Source organism: Xyrauchen texanus, chromosome 46 (genome assembly GCF_025860055.1).
Source record: "Xyrauchen texanus isolate HMW12.3.18 chromosome 46, RBS_HiC_50CHRs, whole genome shotgun sequence".
NCBI lineage: Eukaryota > Metazoa > Chordata > Actinopteri > Cypriniformes > Catostomidae > Xyrauchen > Xyrauchen texanus.
The window spans coordinates 19,090,038-19,110,821 of record NC_068321.1 but is presented as its reverse complement, the minus strand read 5'-3'; the positions used below and the strand labels follow the sequence as shown (position 1 = coordinate 19,110,821).

Sequence of the window (20,784 nt, the reverse complement as noted above, 5' to 3'; positions counted from 1 at the left end):
TACACGTCTGAGCAAAACTTCAACATTTCATATGTTTCTGGGTTTGTGAGTTCTTATATTTAGATTGTAAAGTACATTTACAATGGGAATGCATTCAGAACAGGCTTTCTACCACTGTGATCACTGCGTGAATGAGTCATTAGCAGCTCATTAGCAGCTCTAATCCGATAAGCGGCACTATATAACTATAGAAATTCAACAGGCCAGAGCTGAACGCCTAAAAGCTTTTTCTCCCAACATAACGACTATTCAGTTGGAGGCGGTAAGGGCAAGTTAAGCATGGTTTGCCAACCACCATAATATAAGTAAAAAAGAGGAGAAAGAAACAAACACCACATATATTTTCTTGCCAAATATTGCAATGGAGACGTATGATAAAGACTTTACTGCAGCATTCTGCATTCACGAGGACATCTGCACATTAAAGAGTTATTTGCTTGCATTTATTCATTCACATTTCATTAGAAATAATTATCACAGACATTATGAGCGAGCATCATTAGACCGCATATTCAAACAAATGTGACTTCCAAAAACTGTTAAGAATCTAAACCTGTGATTTCTTTTAATTTGCAGATAGGCTAGCCCATATTTCTTATTTTTAAACAGGATTATTAAATGTGAATTAATTAATTAATTAATTAATATGTATTCTCAGTACCACTACAAAGGCAGTCTGCGTAAGGCACCAATTCCCTGGGGGCACCAGCTTTCCAACCTACAATCAGAAGGTTGTAGGTTGGATCCCCACAGCCACCACCATTGTGTCCTTGAGCAAGACACTTAACTCCAGGTTGCTCTGGGGGGATTGTCCCTGTAATAAGTGCACTGTAAGTCGCTTTGGATAAAAGCGTCTGCCAAATGCATAAATGTAATGTAAAAAGATATTTGAAAAATAATCGCAATTTTCCATTACATGAATTAGGATGGAAGCTAGTACTGTGACCACATTATTTGTATAATATTTGTCTCAATACATGCGTTAAGAGTTTTACGCTACACATGTAAAACCAGAAACGCTATGCAGTTCAAACCTGTAGGTTACAAGCTTTATTATTCATTATCTGTTGTAGTATTTTATTACTAGTTAATATTTGCTTTTGACCAATGATACCCCAAATCTTGATAACACTGATTATTGTTCACAGTGATTATCGATTTTCGGAGTGACTATCCAATGCATCTTACAATATGTTTTTTTCTACATTTCCTCTAGAGCAACATGGGAGATGCTTTGCTCAAAGGCACGAAGGTTGTAACTCACAAATCAAACCTTATGGGACTTTTTCTTCAACGTTTGTGTTATAAGTTGTTGCAGACTGATATATCAATCGGGCCAATTAATTTAACGTTATTTGGTTATTAATAGTAAAAGTTGTAGAACTTACCCAAAGCCCATGGTTTGTCCTCTCCAGGACCAAGACGACAGGGGTCTTTATAATGAGTGAACAGGGAGTGCTGCTGTTCAAGCTTATCCTCTGAAAGAGAGAAAAAAGCATTTAGAAAAGGGTTTAACATTGCCTCCTTCTGGTCATACAACAATACACAGTTCATTCAAAACAAACTAAATTTACAAGACACCTTAGAAAAATCTAAACCATATAATTTTCTTGCCACAAATATATTCCTTGCTATAAAATCTGATTGATTTAGAGTTCAAAACTAAAATACTCACTGTTTAAAAGTATAGCCACAAGATGTAAACATTAAACATTTGAACATTTAGTGTGATAAAATGTCTTACTAACCTTATCGGTGTAAAGATATATCCAATATTACAACTTCCTTTTCATGACAAGGAAACCCTGTAATCCTATGTATTTGATATAACTTGAAACAGATAAGGTTACCAAGTGATTTAATCACACTAAAATCAAGTTAACACATATAACGTTTACATCTTGCGGCTATACTTTTGAAACTATGTGTGTATTTAGCATTTATGGACTGGCCCCATTCACTTCAAACACAACACAAAGGTTGATTTTTAGATGAATATCTCATCTCTGTAGGTTCATACAATGCAAGTGAAAGGTGGCCAGAACTTTGAAGATCCAAAAAGCACATAAAGGCAGCATAAAAGTAATAAATATAACTCCAGTGTTTAAATACATATCTTCAGAAACGATATGATAGGTGTGGGTGAGAAACAGATCAATATTTAAGTCCTATTTTACTATAAATATCCACTTTCACATTCTTCTTCTTTTGTTTTTGGTGATTCACATTATTTGTGCATATTCCCACCTACTGGGCAGGGAGAAGAATTTATAGTAAAAAAAGGACTTGAATATTGATCTGTTTCTTACCCACACCTATTATATCGCTTCAGAAGATATGGATTTAATCAATGGAGTCATGTTAAATCCTTTTATGTTTTATGTCTTTATGCATTTTTTGGACCCTCAAAGTTCTGGTCACAATTCACTTGCTTTGTATGGATCTACAAAGCTGAGATATTCTTATAAAAATTCTTATTTATGTTCAGCAGAGGAAAGAAAGCCATACACATCTGTGATGACAGGAGTGTGAGTAAATTTTTTGGGTGAACTATCCCTTTAATGTGTCAATCTTTTGTGCATGGAATGATCTTTGTACCCTTAAGTTTGGCTAATGAACTACAGTATTTTATGTGGCATAATATAATTATCAATATATTACATTATTTTTGAACATTGGTGTCTTTTATTATATTGCTGTTCCAACTGTTTTGTAAAATAAGGCTTAATGGGTTAGTATACTATTTAAATGCAGTGAAGTCTGTATGGAGCAAATGTTTACCTGAGGAGCAGTTGTCAAAATTGAGGTCTCCAAGGATGACGTCAAAGGCCACCTGATCTTCCAGAACTTTCTCCTCATCGGTGGGACCTAAGGTGGCCTTCTTAAACTCAGCGCCCCACTCAAGCAACATATCCAACTGCTCACAGCGCACCGACGAATCACCTGAGAGAGACAGAGAGCGAGAGAGATTTACACCAACAATGCCTACCAGGAAGAAAAATCTAATAAAACCACCAAATTCCATTTTACGTGGGATTTTATTCAATAAAGAGTGCACAGATTGCATTGCGAAAAACAGCTCATTTAGTTTGTGTATAATGTAATGAAATAGCATCACACTGAGGAGCCTTCAGTTTATCACATTTTTGCATTTCACACACTCTCGTTCTGAGGCGGTTTTGGCAGATGTAGCATTTTAATGAGGCCAGGTTGGAAAAATAGAGAAAGAGAGAGAGCAGTGAAGCATGGGTGAAGAGGAGATGATCTGTAACATCTCCCCTCTGCATTGGTTCGTGCAGACAGAGGCAGGTGAAGAAGAGAAAAGGAGAGAGAAAGTGAGGGGGGAGGGGGGACACCTCTCAAACAGCTGTTGAAAGATGAAAGTATGTTTCATGGAATCTTTTATGCTGCTTATATGTGATTTTTGGAGCTTCAAAGTTCTGGTCATGATTCACTTGCATTGTATGGACCTACAGAAGAAATATTTGTCTAAAATGAGGGTGAGGGCATGAGGGTGATTAGGGCCATTAGGTCTCCTGAGCTACAGTATGAAAGAGCAACCTCAGAGCAATAAAATATTCCTTTAGGTGCTGTGTAGGTTGAGGTCTTAAAACTGCTGGCTTAAGAAACCATATTTCAGTGTAGGGAAAGAAAAGTACTTCATTTACATGCATGTGTACGTCATAAGAATAACTTATTCCACCTCTGCACTGTCAAAGTCTATAACATAGACACTCACACATACATTGACAGGAAAACAACGGCTTGACAATATCCAGAGACAACGCTGCCACGTGCTATTAACCAAACCACACTTGTCCCTGTAAGTCCCTGTCCAGCATCACTACAACATAATCAGGTCTCTCTTTCCTTCCTCCCCCTTTTATTTCCTCATTCCCATATGTTTCATTTATCCTCCTGAAATAGCCCTCACTCTATAATTAGAACGGATAGCAGACACACAGAGGCGTAGGTGGATCCCGGAATAGCAAGTGTGTCTACGTAAAAAATGACCGCCTGAGGACGCAAGCTTTAAATAGAGCTGACGGCAGGATCGGCGAGAGCTCGTTGCCATGGGAACGGGGACCCTGTGGGCGAGCGGGACACGTTGATTAATCCGAGCAGGGAAGAGGAGTGGAGAACTGGGGTCAACATGCAGTGATGTCACAGCACCCAGTGTGTGAATTGTGAAGTGTCGATTTTGGAGTGTATGTGGGATTCAGAATAGGGAGTTAGAATGGGGCGTTTTTTTTTACAATGTTTTGACCTGTTTGACTTTCATGGGCAATGCCAGATATTTCTCTCCCTTTTTTTCCTCTCTCCATTTCCCTTGTTATATGTGGAAATCCACTTAGACGAGTAGTAGGATCAGGACAAACCTGTCAGTATCACTCAGTGTCACTGCACCAGTCAGAGTACTGCTACTGCTACAGTGTGTGTGTGTGTATTTTCCAGTGTCCCCATAATTAAAATCGCATAAAGAACATACTAAAAAAACTTTTTTTGCGAGGGTTAGTGTAGCAGGGTGGAGGGTGGGTCAGGGCCGTGATGCTGTACACCCTCCCCTAATCAGGCTGATCAAGCCCGAGGGGTATAAAGGTGACCAGAGGCGGCAGCTTGAGAGAGAGAGAGAGAATTACAGGCAGCTGCCCTGTATGTGTTTATGTTTAAGTTAATCATCAAAATATTATTTATATTGTTAAGCTGGTTCTCGCCTCCTCCTTTCCATTGAACTGTGTTACACTGGTGCTGCAACCCAGAGGAGGAGGGATGCATCGTAGTAGAGTCCTCGCCACTACGTACACCAAAATCGGAGCCGCCGCCGACTGCGAGGGGAGGAGGGGCTCCAAGCCGGCTGCCTGGAGCGGTCAGGGCCGCTGTCAGGGGCGGTTATATCCCATGTGAGTCTACCCTCCCTAGCAACCAGGCCAATTTGGTTGCTTAGGAGGCCTGGCTGGATTCACGCAGCACACCCTGGACAAGGTGCTTTTTAAACTGTTCAGAGACCAGTTTCCTTTAGAGTTCTATTCAGTCAAATATGCTGTCGTGGCAGCTGCCTACATTTTCGGATGCAGCCAAAGCTCTTGTAAAACAGCCCTAACAAACCTGTAACTCTGATCCTGGCATCCTCCATCGGTGTTGTTGATTTTGTTTTTTTGTTGTTGCTATTGAATCGCACGTTCCAACCACGTCAGAAGAAAAATGGTCGACACTAGATGACGTCACTACAGTGGTAACAACAGTATGTGAATGTGAATGCAACTGGGGAAAAGTCTCCTCAGGTGTTCTGTTTCTCGTAATAGTTCTCATTTAGAAAGTTACTAAAGGAAAAGTAGGGACTGGAGGTGGGAAAGGGCCTATTTTAATGCTTGTGTTACATGTGATTAGCTAGTGCAGTGGCTCACCTGATAGAGTGTTAGACTTTGAACTCTAAGGGCCACGGTTCGAGACCATTCAAGCATGCAAGCTGACTCTTGAGCCGAAAGCATCTTAGAAGCGACATGAGATGAAGTGGATTCTTCAGAAAAAGTGCTTTCCATGTCGCTTTTCATTTTAGACAGTATCAGTGAAGTTTATGTTAAAGGTTTAGGTTGGGGAGGTACGTTTTACTCATTAAAACCTCAATCTAATATTTAACTTAAAAGTCTTGTCTGATTACGACACAATTTGACTCGTTTTCAGCACACACCACTGCCATTTCACTGGGAAATTGCAGCTAAACATGTAATAATGCACGTATTTTCATTTTGCAAAAACTTTGCCACACTGACATAATGTTTATATTTATATCAACCTGAATATTAACACATCCATTATAATGGCACTGTTACAAGCCCACAACAGAGCTCCTCTCCAAGTCGCTATAATATTCTAATCCTTATTTATGGCTCGGGTCCCTCCTTCAATATAGGATTTTCTTTTGCCTGTTTTATCATCCTAAAAAAGTAATAGCACACCTCTCCTCAACAAGCCATATGATTTGGGGTATAATTCATGTAACATGCACAGTTAAATAGCTATTGTTTTAAAGAATTTAAAGAACAAAAATGTTGAATTCAGGTGTACTGAATATGTCTTATCAATATGCGTGCATCCAATTGTTATAGTCACCTACCTTCAATAGCATGCAAATGAGTACATGTGATATATCCAACAACCTGTTGTTCCTGAGCAGAGCATCCCACCTGCACCTGAGAGGGATAGAGAAAAGAGAGCATGAGGACAAAAGAGATTGAAGTGATAACTTTGCCACATCAAAAGTGAAACTGAAATGCACAGTACTGTCAACATCCTTTCTCTCACTCCATCAATGTCAGCCTGTCCCTCATCTGTCAAAACACTCTAGATTCCTTTTATCTGGCTGTAGCTTGTCTGGGGAGCATGTTAAAAGGTTATAGTCACAACATGCACACCTCTGAGCTTTTCAAAACACTTGCTCATTTAGGCACACCAAATACATAATTTTCTCTTGCCGGGGCTCAAGCATAATACTGCCTTTGTGATATCATGATCAGATGCACTGAATATTTGAATGACAAACTGATTCGTTAGGAGTAGAGCCCAACCAATATGTGATTTTTGAGACGATACAGATTTTAGAGGGGAAAATTCACCGATTACCGATATGGTGGCCGATATAGCTCCTTTTTGAGCTGGAATGAAAACAGACCTTTTCTATGTCCTCTCAGAAGGCTGCTTTCTTAAACAAATATTTTTATCAAAGAATATTTGACCTTATTATTATACACTGTCAACAAATTCTAGAAATGAACACTGAGAAAAAAAAGAGTAAATAAAAAAAACAACAAATAGCTAAATAAATATCAGTACTGTATGGTCAGTATCAGTCATTTGCTGACCATTTAAATAAAAAGTAAGTTAAAATTATAGCTAAATAAAAATCAGTATATGTTTAGTATCAGTCAGTTGCTGACCATTTAAATAAATAATCAATAAAAACACAATAACTAGCTAAATAAAAATCAGTACTGTATGTTTAGTATCAGTAAATGGCTGACCATTTAAAAAAAAACAAAAAAAATACAGCTAAATAAACAGCAGGAGGGCTGTATAGTATCAGTCCAATGCTGACTATTTTAATACTGCCAGTAAATTAGGAGCAGATTGTAAAACAAGAAGCATTTACACCTGCCTAGTCAAGAGATAAACAGCGGCAGTGGTGCTATACAAGTTCAGGGGAAACTTTCAATGGTGGAAAACTAGACTTTTAAATATTACATTTTGTAAACACAATAAATGGAATTGTTCAGTTGAAGGGCGTACAGTTTTGTGAATATATGTTTACACATTAGCTTCCACTGAGCAGACAAGGTATGAAAGTAGCTAAGTGGTTAGCTAGTTAGCTATAAGCTTGTTGTCACGGAGAGCAAAAGATAGGCTTTATTTACTTTCCAGCATTGCGTCTTAACAACTAGTTAACAACGTAGCTTGAAATCAACAAAACAGACACAATACACCATCGCACCGTTGTCTGCTGAGCTGCGAAAAGATGCTCTGACAAACTATAGCTGGCTAACATAGCCAACCGATGTGATCAACATGAGTGACATGGTTGTCAGGGACAGGGTTAAAGTTATATTAGTTATATAGAAAAGGGAAAATGATGGGGTCATTTTTTCCAGAATGTATTTCACAAACTAATTAGCAGCTTACCGTGAAGACACCGCTTAACTCCGCACTGTCTGCAAAACCACCGTCAGCTCAGCTCTGTAAAAAGTGGAGCCGGAGTGTGCTCTGCTGGACAAACTACATCATGACACCAATTCTAAATCACCCCAATATTGGCCGTTAAATCGCCCGATCGATAAATCGGTCAGGCACTAGTTAGGAGAGCAAATTAAACAAACCTAAAAGGTTGCAAATTCACACTGAACGATATGTGTTTGACTTTCATTCTCTACTGCTTAACCCCTCTCCTCTTCAGCTTTATGCACTGGAGTTTTTTGTTTCCTTGTTTTACTCAAATGGTGCATTTAGTGTAAACCATTCAATGACTTACATGGGCTCATCCCCAGCAAGGACTCCTATTCAAAAGTGCTGAGAGCTACAGTACGGCTGGCCAGTTTCTCTACTGCCTTTAAAACAAGAAAGACCCAAAAGTCAGTCTCCACAAATTGCAAGCAACAGGCAGTAATAAATGTCATTGCGTTTGAGGTGATTTGTAGATTTAATTATGTTAATGAGAGTCTGACAGTGGTTTGTACTGTGAGCTTATATCTTTGGACAAAACATGGCTGTTACTCTTTCATTTCACTGCTCACTTTGCTTTCCTATGTTCTCTTTTTCTGCCCTCCCTTGCTTTCTCTTTCTGCGTCTTTGTGTATGAATATTTCAAGTGTTTATCCATGCTTGGCTAAGAGTGTGTGTGTTTGCATTTAAAGACTAGAGGAGAAATTGTTATTTTACATGTGTGAGACCTTGCATAATGTTTTATTTGAGGTAAAGCTGAAGTGTGTAGTTTCTATGTTCAAATACATTCTGTAATTCCAGCTTAATATGCATAAAACATGACTGGTAAGACCTTTGTTGGCTGATTTCCCCAAAAGTGTAATGCTGTTAAACTTTGTTTGTTTGAGCATCCCAACCAGTCTGAAACAGCAACATTGACTCAACCAACTGTTTAGACTATCTGTTTGACTGACCAAAGGCAAGATGGGGAAAGTGTTCAGAAAACCTTTCAGCAATTATATTAGTGGACCAGAAATGACACATTTCAGTTTTAAAGTACAAGTGAGTGTATGTGTTTGTTGGTGCGTGTGTGTGCACATACATGCACATAAGTGATTATGAGCAGTGTGCTAATTGGAATTTTACTGCCACATGTGGGATCTCTAAGAAGGTTAAAGATTATTTGCCCAATGGAGGAAAAATCATCTGGCTCAGAAAGTCCAATGTGCAAACACACACACTCATAGTCTGGATGTCTAATAAACTTCCTCCATCCTTCTAATCCACTGCTAAAAGCAGCTTGAGCACTGAGTTGACAACATAGACAGAGCAAAGAAACAACTAAAACTGAAGACTGCAGTGTTTTACTCTAACAAATCTTTTTAAACAGAGTTGACCACAGCAGGAGCAATGGGTCACAACCCTTCAGTGCTATTTGCTAGTGCTATATTTAAAGGGCTGTGTTCTACATTTTATGTACCTTTTATATTATGTAAAAGCACTTACAGTAATTCTTCTGTTAAATCTTTAGTATTATTTGAGCTAAAAAGTCATTTAAATTTAGGGGTTTCCTCCATTATGTTTTCATGGCAACACAATTTTAAATAACTTTAAACAGAAAAGGTTAGTAAACGATTTATCATACTAAAATCACGTTAACATGCATATTGTTTAGGTCCTGTGGCTTTTGAAAACAGTGAGTATTTGAACATTCATTAAACATTACAGATTGGCCCCCATTCACTTCCTTCGTAAGCAGTAACCACATATTCAGGATTTGGGGGGCAACTTACCACGTGCCTAATTGAGAGCAAGAACCCCTAATTGCGACCACGAGGAGGTTACCCCATATGACTCTATCCTCCCTAGCAACCGGGCCAATTTGTTTGCTTATGAGACCTGGCTGGAGTCACTCAGCACAGCCTGGATTTGAACTCTCGACTCCAGGGGTGGTAGAGCTACCCAGGCCCCTGTGACTGTACCTTTAAGACATCTACAGTATATGAATTAAGCAATAAGGCATGAGAGGCCATGCTATATTGTGAATACAGTCACAGCTGAAGGGCATTGTTAGGCACGACGCGAAGCAGAGTGTCTGCAACCCCTTCAGCCGTGACTATATTCACAATATGGCACAGCCTCGAGTGCCTTATTGCTTTTATAAAACAGTCACCACATAATAAAAATATTAAGAACATTAATGTTAAATTAAAATGGTATACTTTGTAACCAGAAACTATATTCCCTGGCAGTAAACAGTGAACAGAATGTTGCTCGGCAACAAGAAACAGAATGTTGCTCGGCAACAAGAATAACAGTCAGTTATGGGTGTTGCGGAGTGATTCAAAAAGAAATTCTGTGAAGATGTGAGAGCTGTGCTTAATCATGAATAATGCACGGCTGTTGACCAATCAGCATCCAGAACCGGAACTATCTGTTTTATAAAAAAGCAATAAGGCATGAGAGGCCATACTATATTGTGAATATAGACACAGCTGAAGGCATTATTAGGCATGATGCGAAGTGGAATGCTGCGGAGTGATACAAAAAGAAGTTCCGTGAAGAGGTCAGAACTGTGCTTTATCATAAATTAAGCACAGCTGTTGACCAATCAGCATTCGGGAACAGAACTATCTGTTTTATAATAATGAATATGCATTAACAAGGCTGTTACCACAACAAACTTTAAAGTGGGCATGTTACATGTGATCTCTCCCAATCTTAATTATTTAGTTAAGTCATTGGGAATTGATTTTTAAATATGGACGGCCATATGTTAATATGCTGAAATTTGTGACATTGTAATGATGATTTCTTAATGACCTGTTTTCGCAGCTTAGTTTCCATAAATGTCCTGAGTGGCCTGGAATGGGAGCTTGCATTGCAAATGTTAGACTACGTAGTACATTGAACTTGTTATTTCAAAAGAGAAATACAACTCCTGTAATTTGTCTAAGATGCTGTGTGACACAGCACAATCACAGCCATTCAGAATATATTTAATGTTTAATATAGAACTACAGCATGTGGAGCAAGACATTGAACCAATAAGATTCCACCGCCCGTTATGACACGACAGAAATATAAACCAAGCAACTGACAAAATTACCTATGTACAGGAGCCGATTAACAAACAAATACACACAATATGCAAACCATGTTGCACACTCAAAAGAGTGCTCTACCCTTGACGTTGCGAGTGCAGATCGCTCTTGAATAATAATAAGAGGCTGAACATACATGCTGAAAAGCCTTAATTAAAGGGCCGCTCATTCCTACGGGAAGCATTTTTAATTAATATCTCCACTCCAAACACATCCCTCCCTCTCATCCTCCCTCCCCCCATTCATTTTCTAGCCCAACGCCCACCCAAAATCGTTTGACACAGAGGCTCCAATCGTAGGGTTTTTAGACTCACAATTCTTTCTGTACTGGGCCAATAACATTGGAGAGAGAGAGAGAGAGAGAGAGAGAGAGAGATTGACACTCTACAATCTTGTTCCATCTGAGTGAGTTAATTAAGCCAAAACCTTTATTATGTTTTTTTTTCCATAAGAACTTAAGTGTGAGTTTCTAACTAATTATCTTGAGTTTTGTCACCAAGCTCTTGTGGGATTTTCACAGCAGTTCTACTATCAATTACTGTATCTGTGTTAAACACAAGGTAACTGTGTGAACTGAATCACTTGCAGTTCGAATTAACTATGGTCCAAGATCTGTCCTCATTAAAAAGTCAACATAAAATAAAATTTGTTCTGTTTACTTTCTTAATGCATACTCCTGGTCTTGTTGTAAATGATTCATCAGTCCAAGTTTTTCCAAAGGAAAATATTTAATCAAAATGCAACAACATACTCTTTCTCTGACATTGACCAATGAATTTCCTTGAAAATGTACAGTTGTTAAATATTAACAATTATTTTATTGCACCAGTGAAAAGCTTTTGAGCTAAATATAATTAGAAACATTTCCAGATATAATTTTTAATATTCTGAATAGATTTTCCATTGCCATGTAAATGTTTTTAACCAATAGCCAAAAAAGCTATTTAAGCATTGTTTTAGGAAAGTCAAATTTAGTCTGGCTCCATTATGGCCCACTTTTCACAGTCCAAACAATCCAGTCGTACACTTTGTCCTGTTTAATATCCAGTTTACACTAAAATATGTCACATTGCAGAAGTAAAATGGGTTGTCAACGTTCATACTGACTATAACTTGACATAAAAAAATATAGTTACCCTAGTCCTATTTTGAAACCTTCAGGGCTTATTTTGTGGTTCAAATGCTAACACTAAGCAAAAAAGAGGCCAGAACCTTTTAGCAATATTCAATCAATAATTCTAGAAACAGCTGCGTAAACCAACAACACCATGATAGATTTGTAGCCTACTCAGTGTTTTCAACTTAATTTTGCTCAAATATGTTTTGTTTTTAAAAATGTGTAATGCGATTTCTTTTTTTTTTTAAGTGTCATTTTTTAAATTGTGTATGTTTGAAAATATACATTGCATGTTAATTCGTTTTCTTTTTTCTGGAAACTTCTAACTAATCAAATGTTATTATGGATATGATTGACTGCTTGAAATGGACCAATGATTACGGACGACGAATCGCTACAGCTGGGAAGAGTTTCCGGTTGGCCGATGGACAGCTTGAAAGACAGCAAGGAGGTTATTTCCCTTTCTCTCATCATTACTCATGACTTCTTCTGAGACTCTTCATTGTGCTTTCACAAAAGGATGATCAATGCCACCGAGGTCCTGTGAGTTAAGTTAATCTCCAGCGAAAGATTCATCTTAACCATCAATCATCATGTGTGTGGAAATTGAGTCAAACATTGCTGCTGGATCGTAACTTGATCTTAAACTGTTTTACACAAGAATTTTCCAATGGGTCCCAATAAAGAAGAGTAAATAAGCATTTGAGCTCAATATAAACTCTGAATTCTGGGTTATTTGTATATATGAATAAGTGATTTGTATGAACATTTGATTCAATTGCCCATTTGATTCATTCGAACACTGAGTCATGCTTTTTTCTATTGAGTGATTTGAGGATTCAGGGAATTGATTTAGTGAATCTGATTCATGTTACTGGAAGGTATATGGTGATTCATGTGAGTCATTGTTGATTAAATTGTTTCAACTGATTCAGAAGAGTTAATGTTGTGAGTTAATTTTTGTTATATCTACAAATTATTTGAGGATTTTAGAAGTGCATTTCATTTTATTATTTTCTTTGATTTTCTGTTGTATTAATAAATTGATATCGTGTTGATCACTGAAGAAATTGTGTTCTGTTGTGTGGTTTAAGGGGTATAGTTAAAGTAGTTTAAGATAAATAAGACACATCTAAGAAGATAAATAATGTAATTTATTTAGAAAACTTTAATATCTTACAGAAGTTTTCATTAATGAAGGCACCGCACCAACTGATTTTTTTCATGTTAATCATTTCATAATTAATACTGCAGGGTAAAACCAGTCAGATCATCATCAATAGCTGGGCTGCCAGGTATCCTGTCTTTTTGAAATTGTGAGTACTATGACGTTACCTTGTTACTAGAGGGTTACATAGTGAACGTCAATTCAAGTGAGAATCTCTGTAGAGAGAATTTGGCATTGACCTGTTGTCCTTCTGTGTACAGTTTTCAATATTTAACAAGCCCCTCACACACACACACACACACACACACACACACACACACACACACACACACACACACTCTCAGTGTTTGTATTTATCAGCCTTGTCTGACATACAATAGCAGCTGGCCTGTTGCCTTTTGGAAGGAAAAGGAGATCAGGTCTGGAATGTGGCCAGAATCAGCCAACATACTGAAAGAGTAATGACATCTCCAACCTAAAAGCCTGAGCTCATCATCACTCTAGATGAGAGCTACACATACAATAGCTAATACATATACAAATCATGCAACAGTTCTCACACCTTAACTATGTTCTACACCTGGCCTACCTAAGTATGTGCCACAGTACATAAAGATAAGGGAAACTGGCCGGGAATTTAATATTTGTTATTAAATATCACTTTAGTTCATAATCCATGAGTTAACAGAAATTTACATCTTTTGCACTACAATGCATCATGTAGAAAACATAGGCTGCATTGGAGAATGCTTTCAACAGCAGCTACAAGACAAATGATCCTGTCTGTACAAAATACAGACTATGCTAAGCATAAAATACTGTTTTATAGTCAAATTATAATTGCAATATAATCTCATCATAAATGCAAAGACCCATTAATACCATATCTAATGCAACACACTTCGGCAATGTACGTCTACCAAGCTTCAACAAAGAGAGGAAGCATATGTTTCTGAAGGCATGACAGATGAGTGTTTCAAACCAGCGCTCTGGGCTACAAAGGGCTAGTTGTAAATTATTCAGACTGTTTGTGTAGACTCAAACCACCAGTCCAGCTTTAACTAAAGGGAACACATGCCATGACACCTTTAAAAACAGGAACTGGCCCTAATGGCCCAAATTGTGCAAAGGGGCATTGATATGCTGGAACAGAAAAGGAATACACCATTCTACTAAAATGTTTTGATTTACAGTACATGTTAACAATGGGAGTAGAAGAAGGTGTCCAGATACCTTAGCCCATGTAGTGTAAATTATCACTTTTAGAAGTCCTTTTACCATTGCTGGTTTTGGGGTGTAGTTAATTAACTTGGAATGTAGCTAATCCACTTTTAAATGTTATGTCAAAACAAAGCTACATCAAAGAATATAAGAAACACACTCACCTTGGCAAAAAGAACTCCCTTAGCAGCCAGAGCATCCTCACTGCGCCCATTAGGAAAGCACTCATAACGGGCATCCAAAATGGGATAGCGACTGGCCAACAGCAACCCGCTGTTCAAGAACTTGAACTGGGAGCAACAGCCTTTCCAGCCATAGCGTCCCACGTCGCTCAAAACGAAGGGGAAATAGCGGTGCAGCTGTCTCCTGAGCCTGTCTGCAGCCCGCCTGTCAAAGACTTCCTGCAGACACAGGAAGTCCAGGTTGGCAGGGAAGAAGGCAGAGATCTCGTGGTCAAAGCCGTCATCACCATGACGTCGCTTGCGTCCAACGGGTCTTTTGAAGACTGAGGTGCGGTGCTGTGAAAGGGTGTTATTGGGCGATATGCCTCCATCAGCTGCATGGAATCGTACCAGGGATTCCCTAGAGGCAGTGCGGCTTTCTAGGCTACCTGTGTCTCCCTCCCTGGTCTGATGGCTACCTTTTTCAGCCTCGGGTGGCTCTGGATCAGGAGAAGTAATGCTGATCTGTACTCCAGCTGGATGGAGAGGACAGTCCTCAGAGTTTTGGGTGCTGTTACTATGCACTGGACACTCACTGGAGGCATGTGGGTCTGAAAACTGATGGACCGGACAGTCTGGGACATGCTCTTCTCCATTGGGGTGAAGGGGACACTCAGAGGAATTCTGGGCTCCAGTGTTATGGATGGGGCAATCCATGATTGTACCTCCTGAGGGATGGATGGGACACTCTGTTAAGGGCTCAGTCTCAGTTTCAGTGGTGGCTGTATGTTCGGGACGATGGTCCAGAGAAGAGGTGCGACGAAAGCCCTGAGTCGCCAAGCTGCAGAAGGATGCGGCACTAATCGAAGTATTAGTGGGCGAGTCGATGTATATCTTGATCTGCGGTCTACTGGCACCATTTCGGATCCGTTTTCCCACTTCCCGTGCCCGCCGTTGAGTATATGCCAGGTTATTGAAGCGGGCTAGTGAGTCTGGCAACAGGCAAACATTGGCACTCCCAAAGCAAAAGCTGCAACCCTGCGGGCGCCACTCAGCAAATGCCGCCTCATTCCCTGGAACTCCTCCCTGCTCATCGGCATGCTTGTCTGGTTTCTGGTGGGAGTAGATGTACGGGTTCCTGATGCTCTGCAATGGAGCCCACAAAATGAAGCCAAGAAAGGCCAATGGGAGGGATGCCAGTAGCAGCACTAGGTAGAGAGGTGTTGAGATCAGGACCCCTAGTGCCAGGAACGAGCAGGGATCCTGGGAGCGTCTACGTTTCTCCAGTGATGTTGCAACACAGGATGCCAGCAACCGGTCCAACAGCCAGTAGCAAGGGAAAACAAAGGCCCAAGACAGACGGCTCAGGAAGCTGAGGAAGGCACTGGGGTAGGGAGAAGTGTGCAAGACCATTTCTGGCTCACCTTCTAGACCAACTTCCCTTTTAAAAAACACTAAAAAAAGAACCACAAGTTAACCCGCCCCCCTGTGGTGGTAGAAGGTACACTACATGGTTCTTTCACAGTGTTCAATTTTGAATACAGGATATAATGGGTTCCGTGCCCAGCCTCAACCCTCCTTGGAGGGGGTCTGCAGTGCTACAGTCTTATGATGAATCTGATCATGGTGATGGCAAAAAAAATCCTCCTGGGATCCAGAATATTCCACACAAGGCAATGCAAAAGGTAGTGAGGCTTCGTTAGTGCAGAGCCTGCAGACAAGGGGGGTGGGGGAGGGGGGGGGGGGCAGAATAAACAGGCAATCAGTTGAAAGTGGAGGATAATGTGCAATCAACAAAGTGGATCCCAGTCAAATTTCAAACATTTCTGAAATCATGATGAATAATAAATAATGATAGCTTTTTATAGAATACAGAGTGTCAGGTCACCAAATGTAGCTGGCTGTGTAAGAACAATTCTAAAAGTTTTTCACATTTAGATTTTTTGTAGCCAAATCACAGATTTTCTCGATATAGATTGCTGTTCGGAAACAAGATAGAAAGCCAAAGAAAAGGAAGTCAGCTAATAACCCATTCATCAAAGGTTTAATAAACAGTATATATAGTTCAGAAGATAAGTTTGCATTCCCTTATGTCTCATAAATGTTCACACTACTTTTATAATTTATACAAATATAAGATAATTTTTATTTATTTATTTATTACTGCTCTTTAGATTCTACATTACATATATTTACATAAAGTATAGTATGCATTTAGTAGTGTGTTGTCATTTTGAGCATCAATAAATATTTTCACCTTGTGTAATAGTTGTGTACAAGTCCCACAATTGTCAAAAGCTTAATTATATACTGTATAGAGTATTATTTTGAAATGTCTGCACTCCCAGTTGTGAGCTCACTGACGGCTGATTCGCTGAAAAAAATTAATTCTGATTCAAATCGCTGACCAAGCTTCTGAGTTCAAAGCTTCAGTTCTTTTCAGGTGATTCATGAAAAAGATCCAGTTCAAAAGAGTCATTTGCTCATGACTCTGTCACGCTGGGTTTGTTGTTGCGTGCAGTGCAGTGCAACAAGCTCATCAGAAACAGAACGGGTGAAAAGCAGATTACTCCCACTAGTGCGTGCTCTAAAGATGTATTCAATAACTCACAAGATGATATCTGACGAAACCGCATATGAACGCACTCTAAATTATTAATTATTGTCGCAATCAATTATATTGGTCACATTTGTGTCCATTTTAGTCGCAGTCTGTAGCCCTGCCAGATGTGGCTTGTTTTCTCGAGTGACCTCGGGATTTCAACAAACGAGAATTTAGGATCATTACCATTTAAAAAGCTCCCACTGCACAGGTTTTACTCTAAAATATGATAACTAAGTCCCTTTGTGAAGTGGCTGTGGAAAGAACTGGTTGTTTTTTTCTGGTTGTTGCACATGAAATAAACATGCAGGAAAAGTAGGCACACACCATAAGGAATAGAGGAGAAAGATTAGACTGCGTCCTCACAAAGATAATTAAAAGTGGTTACTTAAAAGCAGACAAGAAAAGATATACTTTGTGATGTGGAAATACCAATTAAATTTAAATTGTTCTCAAACAAAGCATTCTCAAGAACTCTGTGAGGTGGTATAATTATTTAGTTTTTAGATCTTTTATTTTGTGTGATTTAAAATATGATTAATATAAACACAATGAAAGTTGCAGTATGTGATTTTTTTCAGTGTTAAATTATTCCATCTATCTTAATATTTACATTTATGCATTTGGCAAACGCTTTTATCCAAAGCGACTTACAGTGCACTTATATATATCGTGAAGAAGGGAACAAAACTAATTTATTCACACTCATGATGTATTTTCCCAGACAACTAAATACCCGACTGGTAGAGAATGCACAGATGAAGTAGGTTATTTGCCAGAGAGTTGTTGACAACTGTTGACAACTGTAAAACCATCTTTCAAAAAGAACAACACACATTTTAATTGCACTTATTTTTCCAGTTTCATTTGAAATTTTAGTTAAATTAAATACAAAATTAAGTTCTAAGTTTGAAATCAAAGTGTCTTGCTGTATTGTGTAGGCTTAACCCTAACCCTGCTTAATGAAAATTACCCCATAGTACCACCTAGCGTACAACCAGCGTTTTTATGAGGAGTTTTTTCTGCGACCAAACAACCAATCAAAACTTGGTCGACCAAGACTCTTCTTATCAACTAAGGTTTGGTCGACTATCAGGGGGCAGTCCTAATATATATATACACACACACACAGAATATATTTATTATTTATTTATGTAAAAAAAATTTAAATGAGGATGCCCCAAAAGGGAGGCAAGATTTTTGACAAATTTGTCCCCAAAGCGTATACTCAGATACACACATTCAGACACTTTAAAATCAACATGAAATCAAAATAGACCATACTTACTTTCAAAAATACACATTCCTAGTCTTACTGTGAACGATTCATGCTTATTATTTCAATGAAACACATTCAATCAGTATGTTAGAACTTGACTCCGTGTGAAAAAATTTTTTCAACTGATTTGATCAAGTCCACCCCTCCCTTCAAACTTCTTTTAGAGACAAGTTTTTGCGATCCAATCAATTCCTGATGGAAAAATTATGTCCCGCCCAACATTTTTTAGAAATTGACTGTCCTGTTTCCCTCTAAAATACATCCCTTTACCGAAGTAAAATGGGTGTCGAATGTCAAATTATACTAACTTAAAAACTAGTGATGATAAACATAATGAAACTAGTCTTATTCTGAAACCTTCAGGCCAGTATAGTAGGCTTACTCTGTGGATCAAAGGCTGAAAACTGTTTCATGTAGACTTTAAGCAGCACAGACACCTCTAATCAATCAATAATATCAACACATGCACTCACATACAATAGACCTTTCTCACACAATGTTTTCTTAAAATACGCATGCATAAAGCACATTACAAATAAAACCCAACCCTCTTGCTTGTACTTTAATGGTAACCCATAAGATTACAGTGGTTTACCTAGATAAGCATTACCGGCAAACACAGAGCATCACAAACACATAATCCCTTTGCATCCACACTCACCTCATCTGCACACACACACACACACACACACACACACACACACACACACACACACACTACACTGCACACACAATCTCTGGAATAATAATTTCCAGGGTTTTATACATCACGGCTGACTAATCTGCACTGGACCAGAGCACCGACTGAGTAGCGGCCTAGACATGAGGCGAAAGCTCATCATTTGGTGAGAGGGCTGATTTTGACAGCCTGCTGTGATTACGGTGCTGCGCTTGGGAGAATTTGAGCCATCCGACTCAAGAGAGTGACAAAAAGGGCCGTCTGCGCTGAAGAACAGCAAATAAACATGTTACAGTCTGCAGTTGTGCATGTTGTATACACACACACATTACCACACACAAACACGCTCACACATGTGCAGAGGGAGGTTAAGCGACCGTGCCTTTAGGTTAAGTATGCCTACCACTGAGCAGCTTTCAGGTCACACACACAGACACACACGTAAAGATTAAAATGGTAATGTGGTGCAACAACAATGTCCTCAACTCATGGACACCCTGAGATGGTCCTGCTGTTATTTTGCACCTACATTGTACACAACAGTAACACACACACACGCACGCATGCACGCACACGCACACACATACACATGTTGGTGCGGCTATCATTATGAGGGCTCTACATAGATATAATGATTTTGATACGAATGAACTATAGATTCTATCCCCTAACCCTACCCCTAATCCTAACCCTCACAAAAAACATTACTCACACCTGCCTCATCACCCCTTCTCACCTCCCTTCCTTTGTAATAACATGTAATGTAATTCAGCCAGTTCTGTGTCTGTGCCTCATTTGCCCCTCTACCGAGGGTTGCCACATAAAGTGAAAGATCGATCTTTGGATTTAAGAATCGAAATCGAGATTGTTCAAACGAAGAGTGCAATGCATCGGAAAATCTATATTTTTCTTTATACATTTTGCGTCAGTTCCAAGGAGAAAAGTCCACTCAGTGGTCCTAAAAGCATGTTAAATGTAGTCCAAAACAGATCTTTGACTTTTAAATCAACAAAACCTACCTCTTTACCCTAAACCTTAAAGGTCGTCATTAAATGGAGAATCAAATTTTCTTTGATATTTAGGCATAAGAGGTAACTGTACTATAAAAATATACTGTACATTTCAGATTTCAAAACATCCTCCCCAGTCCAAAAAGAGCATTATAGTTACCACCCTGATAAAACGTCTCGTTTTGAAATCTGTCTGTTTGTGACATCATAACACATTGCTCATTTGTATTTATAAACACATTGCTATCAAGTCAAGAGAGCAGGATGCTGGATCTGCTGAAGTTGTGTGAGGTTGGTTTATTACATCTGTTTAAATGAGATATGCCCATATTTGCACATGGTATATGATGTTAGTTTTTTAATTTGCCTTTTTATCATTAGACTAGACAGTTAAAAGTTACAGAGAACTGTTGAGAGACAGGGAGAATGAAACATGCCAGCACATTAACATTATGAGCTCAAACGCGTCTGCCGCAGACTGTTTAAATGAAACGGTGTTGCACACCATCTATTACTGTAGTAACACAATGGCACGTAACAACAAAACGAACTGTGATTGGTAATTTACATGCTTCACATGCAAGCAGGCAATTCTCAGTGCCCTCAAGAAACAAATCGGCCAAATGGGAAAATGTTTCGCCCAGTGCCGATAATTAAAAATTCAGAATATTGGCCGATTTATCATCCTCTGCAATATATTGGTTGACTACTTGTTGAAACAGTTCACATTGTATTCAGGAGGCTTCTATTTGCC

The 20,784-nt window shown here is 38.9% G+C and overlaps 1 protein-coding gene across 1 annotated transcript in view; it reads right to left on the bottom strand.

The window, feature by feature from the left end:
- The window catches only part of smpd3 (sphingomyelin phosphodiesterase 3), a 55,176-nt gene that overhangs the window by 8,125 nt on the left and 26,267 nt on the right, over window positions 1–20,784 (bottom strand). Inside the window, exons 2-5 of the mRNA XM_052119292.1 lie at window positions 14,464–16,171; window positions 6,116–6,191; window positions 2,782–2,943; window positions 1,389–1,478 (exon numbers count right to left, since the gene is read on the bottom strand). Coding sequence (XP_051975252.1) covers window positions 1,389–1,478; window positions 2,782–2,943; window positions 6,116–6,191; window positions 14,464–15,873 — 1,738 coding nt within the window. The 5' untranslated portion in view covers window positions 15,874–16,171. The remainder of the gene's footprint in view (window positions 1–1,388; window positions 1,479–2,781; window positions 2,944–6,115; window positions 6,192–14,463; window positions 16,172–20,784) is intronic.